Source organism: Lissotriton helveticus, chromosome 2_1, assembly GCF_964261635.1.
Source record: "Lissotriton helveticus chromosome 2_1, aLisHel1.1, whole genome shotgun sequence".
In the NCBI taxonomy this organism is placed as follows: Eukaryota; Metazoa; Chordata; class Amphibia; order Caudata; family Salamandridae; genus Lissotriton; species Lissotriton helveticus.
The window spans coordinates 1,548,623,197-1,548,647,334 of record NC_136059.1 but is presented as its reverse complement, the minus strand read 5'-3'; the positions used below and the strand labels follow the sequence as shown (position 1 = coordinate 1,548,647,334).

Below are 24,138 nucleotides of genomic sequence, written 5' to 3'. Positions count from 1 at the left end.
TGCTTCGAACTTGCCTGTTCGGCTTAGCGGAATTGATGGACCGCAGTTACCTCAAGGTGAAAGTTGAGAAAACTGAGGTTCTTGTCCTGGGGAAACAGACTTCTATCTGGTTCAATGCCTGGTGGCCAGATACCTTAGGACCAGTACCGATCCAAAAGCAGAAAGTCAAGAACCTCAGTATCTGGTTTGACAAAAATCTAATGTTTGCCAGACAGATATCTAACCTCGTAGGAGTTTGTTTTGGCGTCCTGAAAACATTATGGATATCGTAGCTTTCCTCCCAGAAGTAGCTAGGGAAGACAGTAATTCAGGTGCTACTGGTTTCCAGATTAGATGATTGCAACATACTTGATCTGGGCACCATTCAAGGTACGCTAAGGATGCTCCAAAGGGTACAGAATGTGAAAGCATGTCTACTGCTGAATAGACGGTTGTATGACAGAAGCACACATGGCTAAACCACACATTTCTCTCCCACACAGCCCGAACCACAAATTTGTCTTAATAATGCATTCCTATACCACGCATGCATTTACCACACAATTCTGTTATAAAGGCATGAATGGTAAGTGGATATGCGTGTTTAAAATCACCACTACCATGACCCTTCCTAAGCCCTAAAATTCGAACCCCCTACCTCGCCCCCCACCCTGAGGCCTAAAACCAGCCATGCTGTTAAAACTAACCCTTTCCGTCTCCCTACCCTGAGGCTGAAAACCCTGCCCCCATCATAAACATCCCTGATCCTTGCCCCCTCGTCCTGAGCCCCAAAACGTACCCCTGCGCTGTCCATAAAACTACCCCAACCCTTTCAACTGCCCTGAGGCCTAAAACCCTGTCTTGAATTAAAAAAACGACCCTGATCGCCCCGCCCTGAGCCCTAAAACCACTAAATTCCTAAAACTACCCCAAAACCCAGCCCCATCCCTTAAAACTACTCAGACCACCTCCCCCCGTCCTGGCCCTAAAGACCAAACCCCTTCCCACAGGTACCCCGACCCCCCTGCCATGAGCCGTAAAATCTCCCCCCCTTAAAAAATACCCCTCAAAACCTGGCCCCAGTCCCACTTACCTGTCTGCGTCCGGAGCTTCCTGTTCCAACGCTACCTCTTCTTCTCCCCCACCCATCCTGAACACTAGACCACTATCTGCCTTAACCATGCATATATGGGGTTCAGGCAGATGCATTGTTCAGGCAAGCGTGGTTGCGCTTGCGTTGTTCCGGCATGCGTGGCTCTGCCTGCGTTATTCTGGCTGTCCCCTCCCTAGACCCTCTTCTTTGGCCCAGCTGTTGCCAAACATCACTGGCTACAGATTAGAAAGAGAGTTTCCCTTAAAGCTCTTTTCTTTTTTTGATAAATCTTGAACAACAAAGGCCCCAGCTGCCTTCATGTCTTGATCAAGCCTTATTAACTCAGCAGGTGTCTCAGATCTGCTGAAGATGGGCTCACGACAGTCCCAAGGGTGAAAAGAGCACATATGAGAGGTCGCTCTTTTAGCCTCCTGGCCTCCAAACTCTGGAATATCCATCTGTTAGATCAGAGGCAGGTATGTTCAGAACTGTTTTTTGGGAAAAAAAACTTAAGACCTGTTTTTTTAGACAAACCTTATTTGCTCTTCTCTGTTCGGGGCCCTTGTGGTTGATTTCCTAGTGCGGGGACACTCCAGATGGCGTAATCAGGCGCTCTATAAATTTCCTTATCACATTGGATTTTGCTCACGGCAAAATCCAAGTTTCAAACAAACGTGACCGAATTTCTTTGACATAGTTCATGTAAAAGTACCCAGGTCGAAAAAAAAATATGATGTGAGCACCAAAATATAAAGTCTGCCCGCTTTGCTTGGTTGGAGCCTCCTTTGCCATGGAGCACCTGTCCCACCTGACCTATGATCACGGGTAAACAACCGTTACAATGCAACTTTTACAACGGACTACTTTTACAACGCAACTTTTACAACGCAGGATCCATTACAACGCATTTTTTTACATCGCAGATACCTTTACAACGCATGCCATTACAACATAAGTATAGGTAAGTATATAATTATAGTAAAAATGTTAGGTTTGGGTTTTTGGGTAAAGGGGTATTTTTAGGGTTCAGGGCTAGGTTTGGGTTTTTGGGTAAAGGGGTATTTTTAGGGTTCAGGGCTAGGTTTGGGTTTTTGGGTAAAGGGGTATTTTTAGGGTTCAGGGCTAGGTTTGGGTTTTTGGGTAAAGGGGTATTTTTAGGGTTCAGGGCTAGGTTTGGGTTTTTGGGTAAAAGGGTAATTTTAGGGTTCAGGGCTAGGTTTGGTTTTTTGGGTAAAGGGGTATTTTTAGGGTTCAGGGCTAGGTTTGAGTTTTTGGGTAAAGGGGTATTTTTAGGGTTCAGGGCTAGGTTTGGGTTTTTGGGTAAAGGGGTATTTTTAGGGTTCAGGGCTAGGTTTGGGTTTTTGGGTAAAGGGGTATTTTTAGGGTTCAGGGCTAGGTTTGGGTTTTTGGGTAAAGGGGTATTTTTAGGGTTCAGGGCTCGGTTTGGGTTTTTGGGTAAAAGGGTATTTTTAGGGTTCAGGGCTAGGTTTGGGTTTTTGGGTAAAAGGGTATTTTTAGGGTTCAGGGCTAGGTTTGGGTTTTATAAAAAAATAAATTAAATTAAATTATATTAAATTTAATAACTTACATTTAAAAAAATATTATATACTTACCAATAATTACCTTGTAATGGTATGCGTTGTAAAGGTATTTGCGTTGTAAAAAAATGCGTTGGAATGGTACTTCGTTGTAATGGATCCTGCGTTGTAAAAATTGCGTTGTAAAAGTATGCGTGCTAAAAGTATGCGTGGTAACGTCATACATCCATGATCACGTGCCCACATGTTGTCAGGAACAAGGCTATCACTGTTGTAGACCGCGCTGGAGCCTGAAGTAATGATTTTCTAAACTGACCCCCAGCCAAGATGGGTCTTATTTATTAAACTCCTGAAGCAGGACACCAGACTCAACCATTGTCCTGAAGCTCATGAGGATTAATGGTGGACTCTCCCATGTGGGTGTCCCAAGTGTTGGTGCCCTTCCTGGCTGGAACACTGACATCTGTCAGCTACAAAAACATACAAGTAAAATTGATCTGAGGGGCTTGGATGTAGTTTGGAATAGTTAACATAGATGGGTGGCCATTTTTTCTTCCAATATTGCAGCTGTCATTCAGACTAGGATTGAATTGTTATTAGTCAGATTGCTGTCTGTTGTTACTGGGATCACATATCCTGACTCGGCAGCCTCTAGGGGATTCATAGTGAGTGTAGTGGGGCAGGATACAAGATAGCAGCGTCTTCTCTGTTTTGCCAGGGCACAACCGCCTTCCCTCCTGTGGTTCTCTGTCCTGTGCATGAGAGCCCAATTCGTACAACCTGCAAATAGTGAAATCTGTATGGATGGTTATATTAGTGATTTCCTGCTCAGTTTGACAATTAGAAAGCATTTTGGTACAAAAGCATCTGTGTACAGATTTACCCAAGAAATAAAGCAACAGCTGAAGGACTGACCTGATGAGAGCCTTCTCCCCAAAAGAGTTCCCCTTTGCCAGTGCCTTAATGAACTGCGGCTCTCTTTGACCTTCGGTACTCTGGGTGACAATGACCTGGTGTAAAAAACAGCCTTGTGAGTTGTGAGCTCTGAGGGCTAGGAGTAAGAAACGCAACAAAAAGCCAGCAAGCAGCACATTTTCTGCTATTGAGAATATCACACAGTTGACTGGTAATAAAAAAAATCATCAGACTTTTGATCATAAAACTGAGGGAGTTTGATCAGGGAGAAGGGGCGTTGGTTCACTTACAGGGGTGTTCTTTCATAACAAAAATAGAGAAGCCCAAACCACCCAGTAGATAAAGCGACTTATCTTTTGTATCTATTAAACACTTCAGAAAAGTGTGTAAGAATTTGATATTTGTTTAGGTGTTGGCTTTTTGCTTGACGACAAGGCTGTAACTCAAAGTATATGTTTTTGAGAGTAAATATGTAAATAAGATATGCCGACTTAATACTCAAATATTCAAAACAGAAGTGACGGTACAGTTCACTTCCTCAAGAACCTTACCTAGAAGCCATTCAAATATAAATGTGTGTGCCGTCTTATGTCACCGCATATCAAGGTTCTGCAAGTCGCATGGCCTTGTGGTTCTAGACTGAGCTTCCCACTGACTGTAGCCCTTCCGGCAGGACACCACGATGGAAGGTCTGTGTGATGATCAATCTCTTTCAGCTATGTGTATATTGCTGATTCCTTCTGTGTTTTATTTTATTTTATGCATTTTTATATAGCGCGGACTTTACCCAAAGGTATCAGAGCGTTTCACAATAGAACCTTGTACGTTACATGAGGAGAATTTTACATATTTACACGTTACAGACACAAACGAGAAAGAAGGAAAAGTAGAATAAAACAATAGATGGCAGTCACACAAAAAACAAAAAACACATTAGGATGAAGGAATAATCTTAGTGTTGTCTAAAGTAGGGTGCCACGGGGTGGGTGCCAAAGGGGAACTGCCGTTCTTCTCATTTCAAACGGGGAAACGGTTGTCCAGCGGCAACCACATGTGTATATTTATTTATGCCACATAATAAGTCTCTTTCCCCCATCCCTGCTCCCTAGCTGCCTGCTCGAGTCTCACTGTATGGTGCGTAGCTCCGCTGCCATTGGTGGCGGTCCACGCTCTTGAACCACCCAAGATAACATATAATAAAGAACTAAAATAAAGAAGCCACGTTATTTTCCCTTTACATGCAACACGTATGAATGAAAACGCCAGTCATGATTCATTCATGGTGAACTCTGCTGAGTGGTAATCAGATAGGACCCCGAACTTTCCTTTGCAGCTGGGGCACGCGCTTAACGGAAAGGAGCAGATTGGAGTGTTCGCGAGCCCAGGTGTGCTCTGGCCCGGAGCTTTCTCTTTAAAACGCTTGCCCCATTGACCCCAGGCCTTTGGGGACCCACAGCAAGGCTCGCGTGCCCGGGTTGTGTTACCAGCGCAGCTCTGCCTCGGGCTAAGAAGACAGCCGTTCTTCATGAGCTCGTGCCCTTTGTGGGGCATACCACCCCGTGCTCATGTGCAGTCTGCCCTGCCTTGGACCTTGCTTCCGCCCACACGTGCATAAGTGATGCGCACGCATATGTACATTACAATATGGGAGATATGAATTCAAGTTCAATGTTTTTACGTTTTACCTGTCCTTTTGCTATAATGAAAAAGGTGTTGCCCTCCTCTCCTTCTCGGATAATGTAATCTCCCTTGTCGTAGTATTCCTGTTAGATGGGAGGCAAGAGCAACAGATGGTTAATGCGGGGTAGACGAACTGGTGAAAGGAAAGTACATATGGCAATGTGGTTAGGCGCGTGTGCGTGTCTGTGTGTATGGGTGTACAGGTGCATGCGTAAATCCATTAATCAGTTAAAAACCAACAGAGAATACATAGGCGTACCTGTCTACAAGGTACAAGGGGCCTCATTTATGAAAAGTGACGCATCCCTGCGTGAAAACAGCGTCACTTTTCACTACACTCTCCCTGCGACATGATTGATGCGTCATATTTATAATATGACGCATCATGTCGCAAGGAGTTACAGATACGTCAGTATTTCTGACGTATCTGTAAGCGCAAAGGTGACGCATTGCTGGAGTGTGTCACAAAAGTGACGCAACTCCAGCAATGCGTCCTTTCACATGGGGAAAGCCCCATGTGAAAGGGCTTGCGTCAGTCTTACGCCTGCTGTGAGGCAGGCGCAAGATTTTGACGCAACAGCGTCCTAAAAGTGACGCAGTGAAATCTCATAGATTTCACTGCGTCACTATTACGAGGCTTTTTGCGGGGGAACGCCCCCTCTGCATACATTATACCTGACGCAGGTATAATGTGGCGCAGGGGTTTAAAAAGTGACGCATCTACCTAGATGCGTCACTTTTTAAATATGGCGCAACAAGGCGCATGTTTTACGCCGCCGATGCGTCACAAAAAGTGACGCATCAGCAGCGCAAAACTGACGCAAGGCCTCATAAATGAGGCCCAAGGTGAATACGCCAACTCAGCCCTGGATCAATATTACAAAGTACACAAACTGATTTTTTTTTAACCACAGCAAGGCCTCAGTTACACCCTCGTATTAAGCCCATTAAATAACTGTTGTTAATGCGAATGTATGTCCAGTGGCAAAGTGAGCAAGGGACTCACGTCCTTTTGTACCGCTTTTGGCCGCCATAAGTGTGGCAGGGTATGCTCAGACGTGAGTCCCTTGCTCACTTTGCCACTGGATTCAAGCAAGCCGGGCTGAAGATGGCTGTAATTCCAGAAACCGGTCCTCGGAAGCTTGTTTCCGGTCCAGGGAAGGCATGGCTTGGCAGTTCGGGCTGGACTGTTCCCATGAGGCACAGGTCAGACTGATTTGCATATAGCCATGTCTGAACTGGGGTGGCAGAGTGGGCTAAAGAACAGTGATGGGTCAAACCCAGATCTTTTGACTGGGTGTGAGTGTTTGATTGGTTCAGATGCTCCGTCCATCACCGCCCCCTTTTGTACCGCTTTTGGCCGCCATAAGTGTGGCAGGGTATGCTCAGACGTGAGTCCCTTGCTCACTTTGCCACTGGATTCAAGCAAGCCGGGCTGAAGACGACTGTAATGCCAGAAACCGGTCCTCGGAAGCATGTTTCTGGTCCAGGGAAGGCATGGCTTGGCAGTTCGGGCTGGACTGTTCCCATGAGGCACAGGGTCAGACTGATTTTCATATAGCTATGTCTGAACTGGGGTGGCAGAGTGGGCTAAAGAACGGTGATGGGTCAAACCCAGATCTTTTGACTGGGCGTGAGTGTTTGATTGGTTCAGATGCTCCGTCCATCACCACCCCCTTTTGTACCGTTTTTCACAGTGCGGCAGTTGCTACAACACCTCCTACTGATGTGAACACATTGGCCATGAATAGCTGTGCTGTTTCCAATGAGTGCATTCTAGGCCCCCAAAGATCTTTGTGTTCTCCTCCTTTGTTCACTGTGCCTTCTACCATGAGCAAGGAGCAGGCTTCTGCTCTTAAGACATTGGAGGGACCAGGCCAGTGGGTATGGATGCCGCAAGAAATCACCGATGGGCGCAGGCTAAAGCGCTTACAGCGAGATAGCACACTTTCAGCTGCAAAATATGGCGTTTTGCAGCCCAGAGGGGGAAAAATACTGCCAGGCACGAAAACGGGCAGTGAGAGCGTGCCACACAGGCTTCCCACGTCCTGCAACGACAGAAGCAAGAAGACAGGGAAGTTTTTGGCGAATTTTCCCACCCCAATTGATGGCGGGAAACTTGCACGTTTCAAAACAGTTGTAAATTGGAAAGAATTTGATGGTGGTGTTGGAGATGGGGATCGTCCTAGTGGTAGTGCTGTGAGTGGTGTTTGTGATACAGAAGGGGTGGTAGGTCGTTTTTCCAAGGAGGGAGGCGAAGATTCACTGGAGGAGGGGGAGCTGTCAGGATCTGAGGGCATAGAGGGTGCTTTATCTCACGCTGGGTCATTGGGGGGGCGAGCTAAAGAGTTGTCCAGCTTCTATTTCTTGCAAACCAGAGGTGGCGAAGCTGGCAATCCCGAAAGGTGTATGAAGAACTCGAGCAAAGGGGTGAAGCATGGCGCAGCTGATTGTTCGACGCAGAATATGCCAGGTGAGATTCTTGCAAGGTGTGCTAAACGTGCGAAGGTGGATAAAGGTGTGGGTACTGATGGGTTGCATGTGATTTCAGAGGCTTCCCGAGATTGCGCCCTTGATAATAAAGAGGGAGGGTCAGTGTCCACTGTGAGTCAGGCACCATTAGTGGCTGAGATTTTGAACAAAACAGAGCTCGAACAAAAAACAGTTTGTGTTTTTAAACGTCTGCCTTATATGGGTGTTGCTATGCCTTTGGGAGCACATCTAAGTAAAGCCACAAAAGATAAGATATGGAAAGGGGACTTTGTTGATGTTTTTAAACTCCTACACAGGGACATACAAGCGAAGGAGGGCTCCAAAGAAGAGGCTTGGGAACTTTTCAAACGGCCACGGGTTCCCACAATCATAGATTCTTGGACATCTGCATTCCTTATTTTTGCCAGTGTATATTGCGAAAAATATGCAGACAGATCGGTATCGCTCTTTAAGTACCTAGATATCATTAGGAAGGCTGCCTCTGAATTTGGGGGATACGCATGGCTTCATTACGATGAGGAGTTTAGGGCTCGTTTATCGTTATTGCTTGACAAGCCATGGGGAGAGGTTGACAATGAGCTTTGGGTTCAGTGGATGTATCCCCAGAGGCCACCCCCATCTATGCACACGGCCAGTGGTTTAGCGATATCTTATCGGCCCTTTCAGACTAGACCCACCCCAGGGGAGGGGTGGGGGCCTGGAATAGAACCAACACCATTGTCTCTGGGGCATGCTGGAATTTCAACAAAGGATATTGTTTACGCAACCCCTGCAAATACAAACATGAGTGCTCCAAGTGCGGGGGCAAACACGCTGTCACACAGTGTTTTGGGGAACAGAATCAAGGGGAACAGGTTTTGCAGGCAGGGGCAGAGGTTTTACACCACAGTTTGGCAGCAAAGGCTTTTACTCCCATCAAGGTGGACATTTTATGTAAATGGTTGGTGTGTTATCCTGATACACAGGGGGCTGCGCTCTTACGCTGGGGTTTTCGGGAAAGTTTCAAGTTGGGGTATCAAGGTCCTAGAAGCCCCAGATTTGCACAAAATTTGAAGTCTGCCCGACAATTCCCACTTGTACTGCGGACGAAATTATTGTTTGAAGTTCACGAGGGCCGGATGGCAGGCCCCTTTGATCATTGCCCTTTGCCAAATTTGATTATGTCTCCACTGGGGGTTGTGCCCAAGAAAGCTGAGGGTGAGTTCAGGATGATTCAACATTTATCATGGCCGGAAGGATCCTCAGTTAATGATTTCATTTCCAAGGAGGACTCCATGGTACATTTTGAATCAGTGGATTTGGCGTTCGCTATCATCAGGGGCACAGGAGAGAGGGCACAGTTGGCAAAATGTGACATTAAATCTGCTTTTCGATTGTTGCCGGTGCACCCATCGGATTTTGCCTTGTTAGGCATATATTTTGAAGGGCAATATTTTGTCGACAAGACTCTTCCTATGGGATGCGCCATTTCTTGTAAACTATTCGAGGCTTTCAATTCTTTTTTGCAGTGGTGTTTTACGTACCACACGGGCCATTCGAACATTACACACTACCTGGATGATTTTCTTTTTGTAGGTGCAGCAAATTCATCTCAATGCACAGATGCTTTGAGGAATTTCAAATTCCTAGCGGAGACCTTGGGAGTCCCCTTAGCAGAGGACAAAACGGAGGGACCTTGCTGTTGTCTGACATACCTCGGCATTGAGATAGACACTATAAAGATGCAGGCCAGGCTTCCGGACAAGAAAATTGTTGAAATCACAGGGCTTTTGGACAAGGCGCGTGGGGCAAACAAACTGACCTTATCAGAAGCACAATGCTTGCTGGGGAATTTAAATTTCGTGTGCAAGGTTGTCCGTGCCAGCAGGTCTTTTTGCAGGAAACTGGGATTTTCTATGTCAGGTTTGCGACTCCCTCACCACAGAATCAGGGTTTCGGCACACACGAGAGCTGATTTTGAGGTTTGGTTGATTTTTCTATCAGATTTTAATGGTATTACGCTTTGGTCTCTGGATGATGAATTTTTCTGCCAACTACAGCTTTCTTCTGATGCTTCTGGTGCTCATGGTTATGGCCTATTTTGGGATGGTAACTGGTGTGCGGAGAAATGGCCGGAGCACTGGTTTGCCACTAAGAAGAGCATTGCCTTTTTGGAATTTTTTCCACTTATCGTGGCTCTCCGAATATGGGGTCACAAATTGGAAAATAAGACAGTGCTTTTCAATGTGGATAACAAGTCTGTGGTAGATTTGGTCAACGGCCAGAAAGCAAAAGATAGACAGTTGCTGAAGCTGCTGCAATTATTTATGCTTGGATGTTTACAGCTAAATATTGTGTTCAAGGTTAAGCACATTGCTGGCATAGACAATAATATCGCGGATGCCCTGTCTCGTTTCCAGTGGGAGAGATTCCGTGGTTTGGCGCCGGGAGCGGATTCGCAGAAGACTCCCATTCCCAGCGAACTATGGACTATGGGGATGTGAATGCTTGTCAGCTCATCGAGAACTCTTTTGCAAAAAGCACCAAATTGGCTTACAGAAGAGCTTGGCTGGACTTTTTAGATTCAGGTGCCCTGTTCCGATCTCACACTGGTGGGGGTTTACAACAGCGTAGGGAGGATGTAGTAAGATTTATTATGTTTACATTGAGAAACATGTTTCTTCCCCAACCATAGCCGGCAAGTTAGCAGGTATTTCCTTTTATGGCAAATGTTTCTGGGGTTACGAACCAACAGCGGGAGAAATGGGTAAGAGAATGCTTCATGGTTGGTCCAAACTGCGGAGGCGGGGTTCACACCAGAGAGACCCCATATCATTAAAATTATTGGCAAGGATCCTCGCTGTCCTCCCCAAGGTTTGTTTTTCTGCATTTGAAGTCTGTTTATCGAAACTGTGCATGGTATGGCTCTTTTCTGGGGCTTTCAGGGTGTCAGAATTGTTGGGTACTGCAGTAAATGATGATTTGAAGACCACACATGTATCCTGTTCCCAGTCACACATTGAAATTTACCTAGAACATTCCAAAACTGATCAAACGGGTAAGGGTTTCAGGGTCATGTTGCAGGCCATGGGGGGATTTCTTTGCCCCATACAAGCGTGGTCTGAATTCACCAGCATTGGAGGTGCCCTTTCCACTTTTGTGTTCCGCCACCAGGATGGCTCTCAATTTAAAGCATCTCAATTGTTAGCCATACTTCGGAAGTCATTGAGACTCATTGGTGAGGAACCCAAGAGATTTGGTACTCATTCTTTTCGCATTGGGGCAGCCTCAGAGGCGGCCAGGTGGGGCTTGTCCGTTGACAGCATTAAATTATTGGGGCGATGGTCTTCCGATTGCTTTTTATGTTATATTAGACAGCTAGATCAGATTATTTAGATCTTAGGTATTAATTGTTTTTTCTTTTCAGGTCGCAAGCAAGTATGGCTCATTGGTCACTCGTTCATCAAGTGGGCAGCCACACAGGCGGATAAGCGTCGTTTTGGCCGCAATTTGGGCTTCTCGTCTGATGCAGTGGCCTTGTCTTGGTGGGGCAAAAGTGGGATGAGGTGGGGACAGTTGCTCCCACTGATAAGTGAGTTTTATTTTAAAACCATGCCGGACTTCCTGTTACTTCATCTGGGAGAAAATTATTTGGTCCAATTATCTAGTTTAGGTTTACTGATTGACATGAAAGCTGACCTTGAAATTCTATTGAAAACATGGCGCCATTGCCAGCTCATTTTAACAGCTCTACTGCCCAGGAGAGTGTGGAGAGGGGCAAATAGTTACACGGCTGTGGAACGGGCACGGAGAAAAGTGAACAGGGATTTGCAACGTCTTTGTTTCATAAACCGTATTTTTCGGTTAGAGCATGATGACATTAACAGAGCAGATTTAAAAAATTTCCAGCATGATGGGGTGCACCTTTCTTTTATGGGTAATGAAGTTTATCTGCTACGCATTCGTGAGTTGCTTGCTGGAATTGTACGCATAAATCCTCGGTGTTGAAGTGGTGCTGTTTTAGCGACAGTACCTTAAATACACATGTTGGTTCCGTAGGATGTTTTTACTTTTAAATTTTATCTGCGTCTCCTTCCCTATTGCTGTTTCCGCCTTTCTCTGCCCTTGTTTTTCTACCCCCCATCCTTCCTATTCCTCGCCCATTCGTTCTCCTTCACAGTTTTAACGATGTTTTACAGTGTTTTCCATTTCTTAGCTGTATATTTTTCTCTTTCAGCATTTCTTGGGGTGATAGTTTTTTCTATATGCTTTTATGTTAGATCTGTTCACTGTTTGGCGATAGTTATTTGGATCAAACTAATGTTTTTCATACCTATGCCTGTTTTTGTCTACGTCCGCAATAAAGGTTTTTCCTGTTTGGCGACAGAGGTTTTATGGCATATAATTTGGTCCTGTACAGACATTGGCTTTTAGGGGTGGGGAGGGGGACAGGAAAAACACCTGTGATAGGGTTTTTCCTGGTGGCAGATTGGGAGGAAATCAAGACAGGCAGGAAGGGTTGGGGGCATTAGGAATAGGTTCGGTCAGAGGGAAGCAGGAGAGAGAAGTTGGAGTCAAGAGGTAGGCAGGAGAGGGATAACTGATGACTGTTTGAGTGTGTTACAACAGATCGTTTTCCTAAGCATTAGCTTTTTTGTTTTTGATTGAAAAAACTAAATATTCTGTGAGGTTTTTTGGTCTTTGCCCTTCAGATTGCTCCATATAAAATAAGTTTAGCTTAAATGAAAAATAAATGAAAGCACGTTTTTATTCAGTAACAAATGCCCTTTAGTTAATCTTGGTAGGTGCAGTGGAGGCTATATAAATACAATTATAATTAAAAGCACTCACTTGACAGCTCAGTTGTTAACTCTTTGCACTACCACTCAAAAAGAATAAATCTTCGTAATCATAAAGCTAGTAGTGATTTCATCAATTAAAGCCAGTACAGGTTCCCAAGCCTCCTTTACATTGGCAGATTACCTTTTACATTTGCAGATTAACTTGTAGGCACATTCACATTTCTTTCAGGCAAGCAGGCACCCTGTCAGGAAGGCTTGTTTAGCTGTCTGTCAGGCTTTAGTTTCACAGCACAGGACACTCCCTGAATGGCACTTCAGCTGAAGCATTTAAACTATCAGAATTAACCGTCCCGGTACGGTTGTCTTTTAAAAAAACGTCGGGTAGCAGTTTTTCATTAATTAAAAAGTATGAACACGTCATGCCTCTCTGATCCCGCCCACTTGAACCTCTGCATGGTATAGATATCCAGAGAAGCACAGAATCTGCGTCAGAGTCTTCGGAACTAAGAGACATTGGCACATAATCAGACAAATTACTGAACTTATACTGAGAACAACAGAAATGCATGACAAATAGTGTAGAAAATTAGCATTTGACATAAAGCTATACAATTTACTCCCAACCACAAAACCTCTGCTAGCTGGAATAGCCACTCACATGGTCAATGCACAACATGAAACAAATAGTGTTATAAGTCAATCGGGTATGACGTTAAGAACTGATAAGCAAGAGAAGGAGGTTGGGGATCATAGGATGGGTCTATTTACATATATAAAGAGAGTGAGATTAACAATAGGTGTGTGTGGAACTCACAGTTTCACTGCACAGAATTCCACGGAGTTACCTAACAACACTGTGAGATTCCACGGAGGCATGCAAGCAGTGATTTTTAGAGCTGGGAGCTTGTACCGCGCTGTAAAATCAGCGTGAACAGCACCATGAGGGATGCGTGAGGGCGCTGTTTCTTACTGCTACCTGACTAGATTTTCTACTCAAGGGGCAGCTTTCTCAACATGAGGGGTAGTGGCCTGCTTAGACCGCCTGTGTTGAGAAATTGTGCCAGGACTAGTCCTAGCGCTCGATTTTCTCGCTCACCAACTTAAATGTGGGGAGCCGCACGCAAGAAAAATTCTGCCATGTAGTGATTGTCGGAGTTTTTTCTGGACCTCCGCGCAGCAGGCAAAAAGCGATGTTTACCACACAACCCCAATTAACGGACATGCTCCATTTTAATATAATTTCCATACAACATATTTTCATTGAAATTTTATATCGGATGACTGAGAGCATTGGAAATCTTTACAGGAGCACCACAGTAGGTTACAGAAGGTTGGATTAATCTGTTTGTTTTAGGTGATTTACCCATAATCACAGGATGCTGATCCACCACCAGGACTCCAACCTAATCCCCGGTTCCAAAGTCAGCAGTTGAGGCTGCTAAGCCCATCCCCTCATTCTGTTGCAGTCATCTGCAGTGCCATAATAAACATGAAATGAAATTAAATGAAATTAGGATTTATAACACTCGCTAATACCCGGAGGTGTCTAGGCGTGGAGGCTCTGCCAGAAATGTGAGTCTGCGCAGAAGGAGAACGACTACTTGCTAACCAGCAGGGTTTTCAGAGATTTAAAGAATGCCAGGATTTTTTTTCAGTATTCAGTCCTATTGGGAGTGAGTTCCACAACCTCACTATCCCTGCCACAAAGTTTCTCCCCCCCCACGTGGCCATTTTGACTTTGGGGACTACCAGATTTGAGTGAAGTTGCAGACCGCAGCTCCCTACCCGAGAGATACCACTGAAATTTGTTTGCCAGAAAATCCGGGCCAAGTCCATGGAGTGCCTTAAAGGCAATACAGAGGGCCTTAAGTTCGATCCTTCTTTTTACCGGTAGGCAGTGCAAGGAGGGTAAGGCATGTGCTACCAAATGCTTCTTTCGGAATATCCAGCAGCAGATGGGCTGGTGCATTTTGAAGGACCTGCATTTTATTAAGGAAGCATGTGCGTACGTTTGAGTGCTGTCACCACTTCTTTCTGGAGCTCTAGTGGAATAAAAGGAAAGCTCTTTCTGATGGTTTTGATCATAAAAAAAACAGGAAGAGGTGATTGCATTAATTTGCCCCTCAAAAGATAGTTTAGACTCAAAGAGAACTCTGAGGTGTTTCACCCTATTGACAGGAGTGGGAGTTTCGCCCATTTCCTGTGGCCAACAGTTTGGTCGCCAGAAAGAGGTTATTGTTTCCAAAAAAGCATCTCAGGTTTCCCTGCATTCAATTTGAGGCAGTTTTTGGCCATCCACTGTCCGACCTTGTGCAGGCACTCTTGAAATCTTAAAACAGTGTCCATGTGGTCTCCAGAAAAGGACGCCACGATCTGTGTGTCATCGGCATATGACACTGTTTTAAAACTAAAGGATTTTATGAGCAAGCAGAGGGGGTGACATATAAATTGGAAAGTGTTGAGCTCAATGAGGAGCCATGTGGTACCCCACAGGGCAGAGTGAACCAGGAACAGCAGTGCCTGTCAAGCTCCACCTGTTTTTCTCTGTCAGTGAGAAAGGACTTTAGAAGGGCCACAGCCCTGCGCCTGACTCTCATGCAAAAGAGGAGACTGACAAGCTGGTTGTGGTCAACCGAGTCGAAAGCCGCCGAGAGGTTCAATAGGATCAGTGCTGACTTCCCGCCTTTATCCAGAATGTCTCTGATTTCTTCAGACACGTTTATTAGGGCCAGCTCAGTGCCATGTTGACTTCTAAAGCCATATTGCGCACAATCTAATAACATGTTGTCCTCAAAGAACTTGGTGAGTTCTGTGTTCAGGGCCTTCTCAACAATCTTAGTGGGCAGGGGAAGACGAGAAATAGACCTGTAGCTGTTTGCATCTTGAAAATCCAAGTTAGGTTTTTTTAACAGCAGAAGGATGGATGCCTTTTTCCAAGCAATCGGGAAGTATCAAGCAGAAAACATTTGATTGAAGATCCCAGTAAGGAAAAGGGCTGCAGGCGTTTGGGCCAGATGGAGAATTTTAGGGGGGCAGGGCTCCCAGGGAGATCCTGATCTCATCTGACTGAACATAGTCATCACCTGCGTTACTAAGATGTTACTAAAGTTATAAAGGCAAGGGATGGTGTCAACTGAGGAGCCTTCCTCACAAGAGATCTCAGTGTTGAAAGTAGAAGCACCTTAGGATGGCCTCCCTCCTGCTCTCTGAGCTGAGGCAACAGAGTCTGCAACTGCCTTTACTTTTGCCTGAAAGAAGGATGCTAATACTGACTCCAGTATTTTTTTGGGCATGAAGTTTACTTAGTTCCTGTACAGTTGAAAAGAGTTAAGAGAAGCTCTTATTTTGGTAGAGAAAAAATGTTTCTTATTAATTAAGGTTTTTACTTTATAGTCTGCAAGGACTTTTTCATATATGAGCTTGTTTTATATTTTGTAATGTGAGCGCCACTTCCTTTCCAGCCTTCAGCATAATTGCTCTGTTGTCGAAGGCTTTCGCCAAACCATGGTTTGGAGGGAGACGTCTTTTTAATGGTTGCAGATTTTAAGTGTGCTATAGAGTCAAGATTTCTGGTAATCCAATTGTGGTACATTTTTGTGGCCTCATCCAAGTCTGCAGGCAGACCTGGTCTGGAGAGGTTAAATGTTGCATAAGGCAATCTGGTGTAATTTTATGCCAGGGGCATTTGACAACTTTGATTGGAGGGCGAGGTCCTGCCTCTGCTCCTACTTTTGGGCAAATACTAAACAGCAAAGCAAAATAGTCAGACCAGGTTAAAGGGATGATAGAGGAAAGTTGAGAAAAGGATTGTCTGAGAAGATACCGTCTAATGCATGGCCTGCTTTATGGGTCGGCTGTCCACTAGCTGGATCAGGCCCACACTGCCCATAAGGTCGGTGAGGGCTGCTGCGTCTTTGGATGCAAAGTTTTCAAGATGAAGGTTAAAGTCCCCATATTTATTTATTTTATTTTTATTTATTGAGCTTATTGAGCGCAACAGCTACCCGAAAGGGTTTTCCTGGCGCTGAGAAATAGCAACTAGCAATGGCTGACAGCAAACGCACAGTTATTGATTAAACAGCCAGGTCTTAACGGCTTTGCGAATACGGACATAGCAGTCCTCAGACCGGATGTCCAAAGGAAGTGAGTTCCATAGCTTGGGCCCTAAATAAGCAAAGGACCTACCGCCCATTCTGAACAGTCTGAATTTGGGAACCGTGAAAAGAATATGGGAAGAAGAACGAAGGGAACGGGAAGGAACATAAACGTCAGCAAGGGTTTGCAGGTAGCTGGGAGCAGTTTTCATTCTGATCTTATGCATATAACTGAGCGCCTTTAATTTCACTCGGCTGTCCACTTTCAGCCAGTGAAGATCACGGAGATGACCAGCCACATGATCAGTTTTGCGGCAGCCGCTGACCAGGCGTGCTGCTGCATTCTGCACTAATTGGAGGCGACGAATGACCGCCTTGGTCGCCCCCAGGTAAAGTATGTTACCATAGTCTAGTTGAACGTCTGCTTAATGAACGAGATGCATAATATGCCAAAATACTCCTTAGGACAGATGGAGAAAAAGCCATCAACAAGGAAATGCTCCAAGACAGCTTTAAGTGTTATGTTAACGACATGCCCTGGATACCGCCACTAGCTGAAGGGTCACCAAGATACTCAGTAAAGAATGTGTTCATAAATGAACAAGACGGGGGACATGATGAAGGGTTAAAATCACGCTCTACCATCTGATCACCAAAAAGAGCACTTCTTATCTACCTTGATAGCATTAAAAGTCACATATGGGCCCACCAGAGAGAACCTGAAAAATGCTTAAAAAAACCCTCAATGTTGCCATGTGTAATCAGCAAATGAAATCCCACAAAGTCCCTGAATTCCGGGTTTATAGACCCAAGCCAGAGGCTAAAAAGACATACCTTAGGTTCACAAAATCCACCAGGCCCTAAATAATGTTAAAACGTGCATTTTCTGTTGTACTGAAAACAACAAGGTAAATTGGCCCACCACGAAGTGCAGTACAGTAATTTGGCAATTTCCCCCAGTCCAGACTGAAGGAGGGAGGTAGAGGCCTTGTGGGATTGAGAGAGAGAGAAAATAACCTGCGAATCGTCGGCGTAAGTAAACAAGGTTAATCTGACGCTATCGGCAATATGGGCCAGAGGAGTAACATAAAGATTAAAAAGTAAAGGACTTAAAATAGAACCCTGGGGTACACCGTGGGGTAATGGATATATTTTGGAGGTAGCTGTCTGGGAAAAGATTTGGAACGTACGATCAGTTAAGAAGGAAGCCAACCAATCAAGGGCTAATCCACCAATGCCCATGGCGGCTAGGGATTCAAGAAGAATTTTATGCGAGACAGTGTCAAACGCCGCACTGAGATCAAGTAATATCAGTGCGGCCGTCTCGCCTCTGTCTAGCAGGGACCGAAGGTTCTCCGTAACGCCAAGAAGCATGGTTTCTGTAGAGAAACTTGGGCGAAAGCCTGATTGGGAAGGATGCAATAAATTGTTGGTGGTGATAAACTGAGTCCGATGATGGTGAATGTGTCTTTCTAAGACTTTCGAAAAAGCTGGTAGCAACTAAGGAGATGGGGCGGAAATTGGAGAGAACCACAGGGTCGGCAGTGGGTTTCTTCAGCAATGGCGTGACCATTGCGAGCTTCCAACTGGCCGGAACAGTAGCAGTCTTTAGGGAAAGGTAGTGCAAATCAAGGAAAGCTGGGGGAAGTCCAGCGACTGAAGTGTTGCTATACGCAGGGGATCCGTAGGGGAACCAGATTTTACCTTACTTAAAATTTCGTGAAGGACGGAAGGATGCAATTCAGGCCATACAAGTAGTGGGCCAGAGGTGGGAACAAAGGAAGGGTTAGTGCCCTCTAGATTAACGGAAAAGACTGAAGATATATTACTGCTGCCTTGAATGGAGATATCTTGATAGATCTTGTCGATTTTACTAATAAAGAACTGAGCAATTTCATCGCACTTGCTACTAGACAAGGGAGGGGATTTCGCAGTGATAAGAGAGCCAGCAAGGTTTTTGACCAAGCTGAACAGTACTTTCGATTTGTTGGCTGCGTCTGTTATGGTTTTCGTAACGAAGCTGGCCCTAGTCATGGTGCAAGCTTTGTGATAACTTTTTAAGGCATTTTTATAAGTGGTAGCTGCTGAAGGAGAATAATCTTTACGCCAGATGCGTTCAAGTTTTTTGCAATGAGATTTGTCCTTTTTTAGCGCATCAGTGAACCAGGGAGCTGGTGTATTATGGAGTGCCATCTTTTTAAGAGAGACAGGAAGGCATAAGTCAATGGCATCTAAAAGCCAGGAGTTGGTTATCTCGGCTGCCATTTCCACGTCCAATGACGTGAGTAGTTCAGTAGGACGGGGAGTGGCAAGCACGCTCTTAAGGGAAATAATGTCCAATTTTTTCCAGTCCCTCCTGCTAGCAACATGTGTGATACGATGTTGTGGCGATACGCTCATTATGGTGAGCGTAAAGTTGACAAGGTAATGGTCAGACCAAAGGACAGGCGCGGCTGGAGAACAATGTAAATGCGGTATATTAGAGAAAATGGGGTCTAAGAGGTGACCACCTTTGTGCGTGGGGCCGCAGTTGTGCAACGTGATGTTCATGGCCTCGAAATCTGCGACCAGGGTTCTACCCATGTTATTTTCCGGGTCGTCCAAGTGTACGTTAAAATCGCCCACAACCAAAAAGTTACTAGAATTAGTGAGGATGGAGGCAATGTAGTCAGACAGTTGGATGGCCCAGGCATTAACAGGGCCAGGGGGGTGGTAAATTAACAGGCCCGTAAGAGTAAATTTAGGATGGTGAAGCCTGAAAAGAGGACTTTAACCCTTTTGCCGCTCCGCGAATTCTGCGCGGTGCGGGGGGCTATAGGGAGGGCCAGGCGCTTCGGTGCTCATTACGGCACCACGTCGTCATGAGTCACGAGCGGCGTGTGCTCATGACGGCGTGGTGCCGTCATGACCCTGCCCACCTATTAATTCACCCGCACAGGCGGGGAATTAGTGCAGCATGGGTGGAGCAGCAGAGGCATGACAGCACCATACCGTTGTGAGCACACGCCGCCCGTGACTCATGACGGCGTGGTGCCGTCATGAGCACCCAATGGGATAATGTCCAGTAGGTGACTACTATTGTGAAGAAAGGTGACACTGGGACCAGGCGGCCGGTCTAGAGATAGTAAAGCCCGGGGTAGCCATAATAGGATCTGACCCAGCATCTGCCCAGGTTTCTGTAACGAATCCTAGGTCCAGTTTCTGGGCGTCTAGGAATTCAACAAATGCTACTGCATTTTTTACAAGTGACCTCGCATTGATAAGTGCTGTTTTAAAGCACCTGACAGATGTCTTTGATTGTGTTGAGCCCGGGGTAGTGGTGTCTAGATCAGACTGGGCACCAGGGGTCGCACAGAGTGGTATAGCCTTGATTTTGTGATTCGTCAAGGTGAGATAACAGAGACCGAAGATGCAGAGGATTTAATAATGGCCCAGGACAATATAGATTTGTACCTCGTATCTGGAGCAGCATATCACGCGAATAGATCTGAGGATCCAATGCAAAATTGTCAGAGTAGCTGGGGTCGAGCGCTGACGGGCACAGACGGGCTTGCCTTTAGTGTGCCTGTTGTGTGCGTCTGCTGCACGTTAGCGGTGGCATTGGATTTAAGTACTGTGAGACCTTCAGCCACTAGACCCTCACCCTGAGGTGTGACTAGAAGTCTTTAGGCCTAAGCTTCCCTCACTTCCTCTCCCTCGCTCTTTCCACAGCAATCGGGACAATCCGTGGTGGACCAGAGAGCGGGAGGAAGAGGTCTCAGCACTTCGGAGGTAAGCCCTAAGTAATGATGGCAATTCTCAACTACGCCCGGTTATTAAGCCAGCTTGCACCACAAATTGAACTAGACAGAATCAACTAAAAACTCATACAAGTGCTATACGCCTTCTAAAAGCACCCACCGTATGAACTCACGCTCCAAAGTGCTTTCATTAGTAAGCTTTATTGGTAAGCGGTCTTTGCAGGAAACAGTTGTCAGGGCCAGGCACATTATCACAAATACTTCAGTTGCGGCCAATAAAAATCCAGAAACATATGCATAGGAATCTACTCCATAGTCCACCAGTAGCATGCCAGGGTGAACACTGTTGAAGAAAGCTATACAATATAGCATGATATCTAAATGCTGGATGTGCATTGCCTTCACACTTGAAGATATTGGATGCATTATTCCGAAGCCAAATGTGCAGTCCTTGGCGAACATCACTTCATGTCACCAAAAGTACAGAAAAGCAGCCTATCACCAGGACTCACACTACAGAGTATCCAACTGGAATAACCTGAAATTAGAATCCGGTCTGAGAGGGAATCCTCAGGACCAGGGTGTGAGGGTACCTGGAGTCTAACTACTCTATTAGTCCATTCTAATGGCAGAATGTGCCCTAAACAAGTATCTATATTCTATGATAACATAAGCAAGCAAGAAACCCACACATCTGTGATCAAGCTGCCCCATTCCTCGTCAAAGTTATAGGTGTTTAAAGTTCATATGCTGAAGAGCTAGATAGGGTATTTTTTGCAAAGTAACGCCTTTTTGGGAGGTCACCCCCAGATTGTCATTGCTTTTTTAGACTTGCCCATTGGTAATCCTGAACATTAACACTGGAACACTGCTATTCAGTGTCCAATGTATGCGCTCCAGCCCGTAAAATATGTCATAATTGGCTTAATACTTAATTGGCACATATAACTTTCCTATGAGACCATAGTATATGGTACATGGTGCAAACATACACCAATGGCATGAAAAGTTAAATGCCACTTGTGGGCTGAAGCACCCTGTGCCATCCACTATAGTGGCATTGGAAACATGGCTTGAGGCCCACCCTGTGTAGCCTGAGTGCAGCAGCTTGAACCCTGCTGTCCAGTCTTGTCTAAATCACCCTTCTCACAGGCAGGAAAACACGATTTAAAATATTAAATAAGTCACCCCCAAGCACGCCTTGCTGCCTACATGGTAGAGTGCATCGTCTTTAAGTGTAGGACATGTGGGACATTAGAAATGGCATATTGCCAGAGTGACTGGGCCTAAACCTACATTGTCACGGGTCACGATGTAACAGGTACATAGGAAAAGTTAAAGTATAGATTATATATTTACATCTATAACTTTTGAACTGTACTTCATTCAAAGACTTAGTTTAAATATCATAAAAATCCCATCTAATGGTGAAGTTGGATTTGGATTACATATATTGGAAAGTTAACTTTTAAAAAGTTAACTTTGCCCTGCTTGAAGCTGGTGTAGGCTAATTTACATTAGATCTTCAGCAACAGTCCAACCTATACTCTGCCTTAATTATGTGTAAATGAGGTGTGCTCCCAGAGCTGGAACAAATGCCTGGGAGTGAGGGGATATTTCCTTTTCCTTTCAGAAAGACCAGTTGGGTGGGCCTAGGAACCTAATTTACTTCAAAGGAGCCGTTCTTGTCACAAGTAAATGTTATGAGACACCTGGTAAGGCCCCAGCTTGTGTCCTCTAGTCATGTTAGCACCAATGCCCGTGGGAAGATAGTTCGCCAGAACTGGTTTTGAGTGATCACAGTGGAGAGTACTGCTCATCACCCTGGCCACACCTCTGATTTGGCACACAGGTTCTGCACAAGGGGAGAAGGGGTTCCCCATCTTGGATTTTGAGGGTGAAGGGGAACTGTGGGATTGTTTGCAGGAGAACAAAGTGGAATTGCCCCAAACACTTGTTATGGTTGCCCTTCGAACGTTTACCCCATTGGTTAGGGAATGCCCAGGAGTTACCCTCACTCAAGTGCTGGTGCAAGGCATAAAGGTTTCAGCCCAAGGCACCTGTTCATAAAACATTCTGGACCTGCAGATGATCATAAGAGGAATAGACCAGCTGTATGTGACCTGAGAGGAGCCCTGAAGGATTGGATCTAATCTCTCTTGAACTGAGGACAAAGAAGTGAACTCCAAGGATCAGTTGTCTGACCTTCTGTGTGGCTACAGAGACACAACAAGCTGTAAAAGGCCATTTCTTGGAAATGCCCAGCTGCCCAGTAGCAACTGGACATGGACTGGACTTTGCTGTTGGCCTCTGCCTCACACACTGAGAGTCTCTAAAAGCTCTATCCTGAGGTCAATGACTCTTAGAAATGTAGTTCTGCGGTTGTTAGGGCACCAGAAGAAAGTTTGGAAACTTTGAAACAAAATTCCTCTAGTGTTCCTCCAGGAAAAGGCATCCAACTGGCTGTTCCATGGCGTTGGCTTGAATTTCATTTTCTTCCTACTAAGGGCTTTCATCACCTCCAAAAAAGCAACTAAGTCCCATTCTGTGTTGGGACTTTGGAGAGTTTCTTATAGAAATCTCCAGAGCACCAGGGCTCCAGCTGGACCAACCCGCTTCAAGTATCGAGCAACTGTGCAAGGAGGAATTTTCTTCTCAAAAACTGATAAAGTTAGAAGAAATGTCAATGTTTTTCTTCTGGAGTGGGACTTAGAACGTTTTCAAACATTTTGACTTCTACGCTTTCACCAGGACAAATCCACTTGTATCTGACCTGTGCTCACTGAGCATCTTCTACTTGAATGCAATGTTTAACTACAAGTTACTCAATATAAATTACATATGCAGACAAAAAGCTATGGAAAATCATAATTTTCATGTGACAGCCCAATTCAAGTGGAACTTCATTACCATACGTACCTTTTCACAGCTTTTGCAATAAATACCCAAAGTTTGTAAGATAATAGTTCTGCACCTTCTCATACCGACACGCCAGTATTAGTCACAACTGCAATGCACAACAATCATGTGCAGCGCAGTCCAGTATGCTCCGTTGTTTGTTTTGTAACTCATTAATACCCATCTGTATGGAATATCCAAGCTTTATTTAAGGGATGTGCAAAGACTGTCTCATGTGTTGTGCTGACTGTTTGGGTGTTGTTGCTTGGGGTGGAGTGATGCAAGACAAAGGAAAGAAAGGTATGCTCTCACATACAAAATGCTCACACGTTACCCACAAAAATTAACACTCAAAAGAGAAAATGACCCAAGTGGATAAAAATAGGAGAAGCGTCAGACTCAGCTAGCTATGGGTCGGCCAGTAACCAGGAACTCCTCAAGACTATGGGTGCATAATGAAACCTTTTCACAACCCTAGTTTGGACATTGCTTGGACACAATTTTACACTAAGGGCCAACTCACAACATCCAAAAGAACACATCAGGCAGGACACTGCTCAAACATCCATTACAATTCAGAGGCCCATGAGAGGTGGGCTTCATGGAGCCGAGGCAGTATCTCACTCCCCACAAACAATATACCAAGCCACTACAGCACACAGCACACCAAAACAGCACCCACTCAACACCGCAACGTCTAGTTAAAAAGATTCTATGGACCCTGACAAAACATTTTACTCTCAAATAACTTAGTCACATACTTTAAGCTGTACAATGCACATAACATTTCCCAGCTTGAATATATCCACACCAACACTGTTGATTGCCTAACTCAAAGTATCAGAAATCAGATTCCAGTCTGCCAAAAATCGATAGCACTGCGAGGCCACACTAATGGCAAAAGAAGAGCTGTACAAATCCCTATAT

General features: G+C 45.2%; 1 protein-coding gene across 2 annotated transcripts in view; it reads right to left on the bottom strand.

The window, feature by feature from the left end:
* The window catches only part of PRKG2 (protein kinase cGMP-dependent 2), a 1,208,151-nt gene that overhangs the window by 600,121 nt on the left and 583,892 nt on the right, over positions 1–24,138 (bottom strand). For both annotated transcript variants that reach the window (XM_078677576.1, XM_078677575.1), the window contains exons 6-7: positions 5,211–5,288; positions 3,526–3,620 (exon numbers count right to left, since the gene is read on the bottom strand). In XM_078677576.1, the coding sequence (XP_078533702.1) occupies positions 3,526–3,620; positions 5,211–5,288 (173 nt within the window). The remainder of the gene's footprint in view (positions 1–3,525; positions 3,621–5,210; positions 5,289–24,138) is intronic.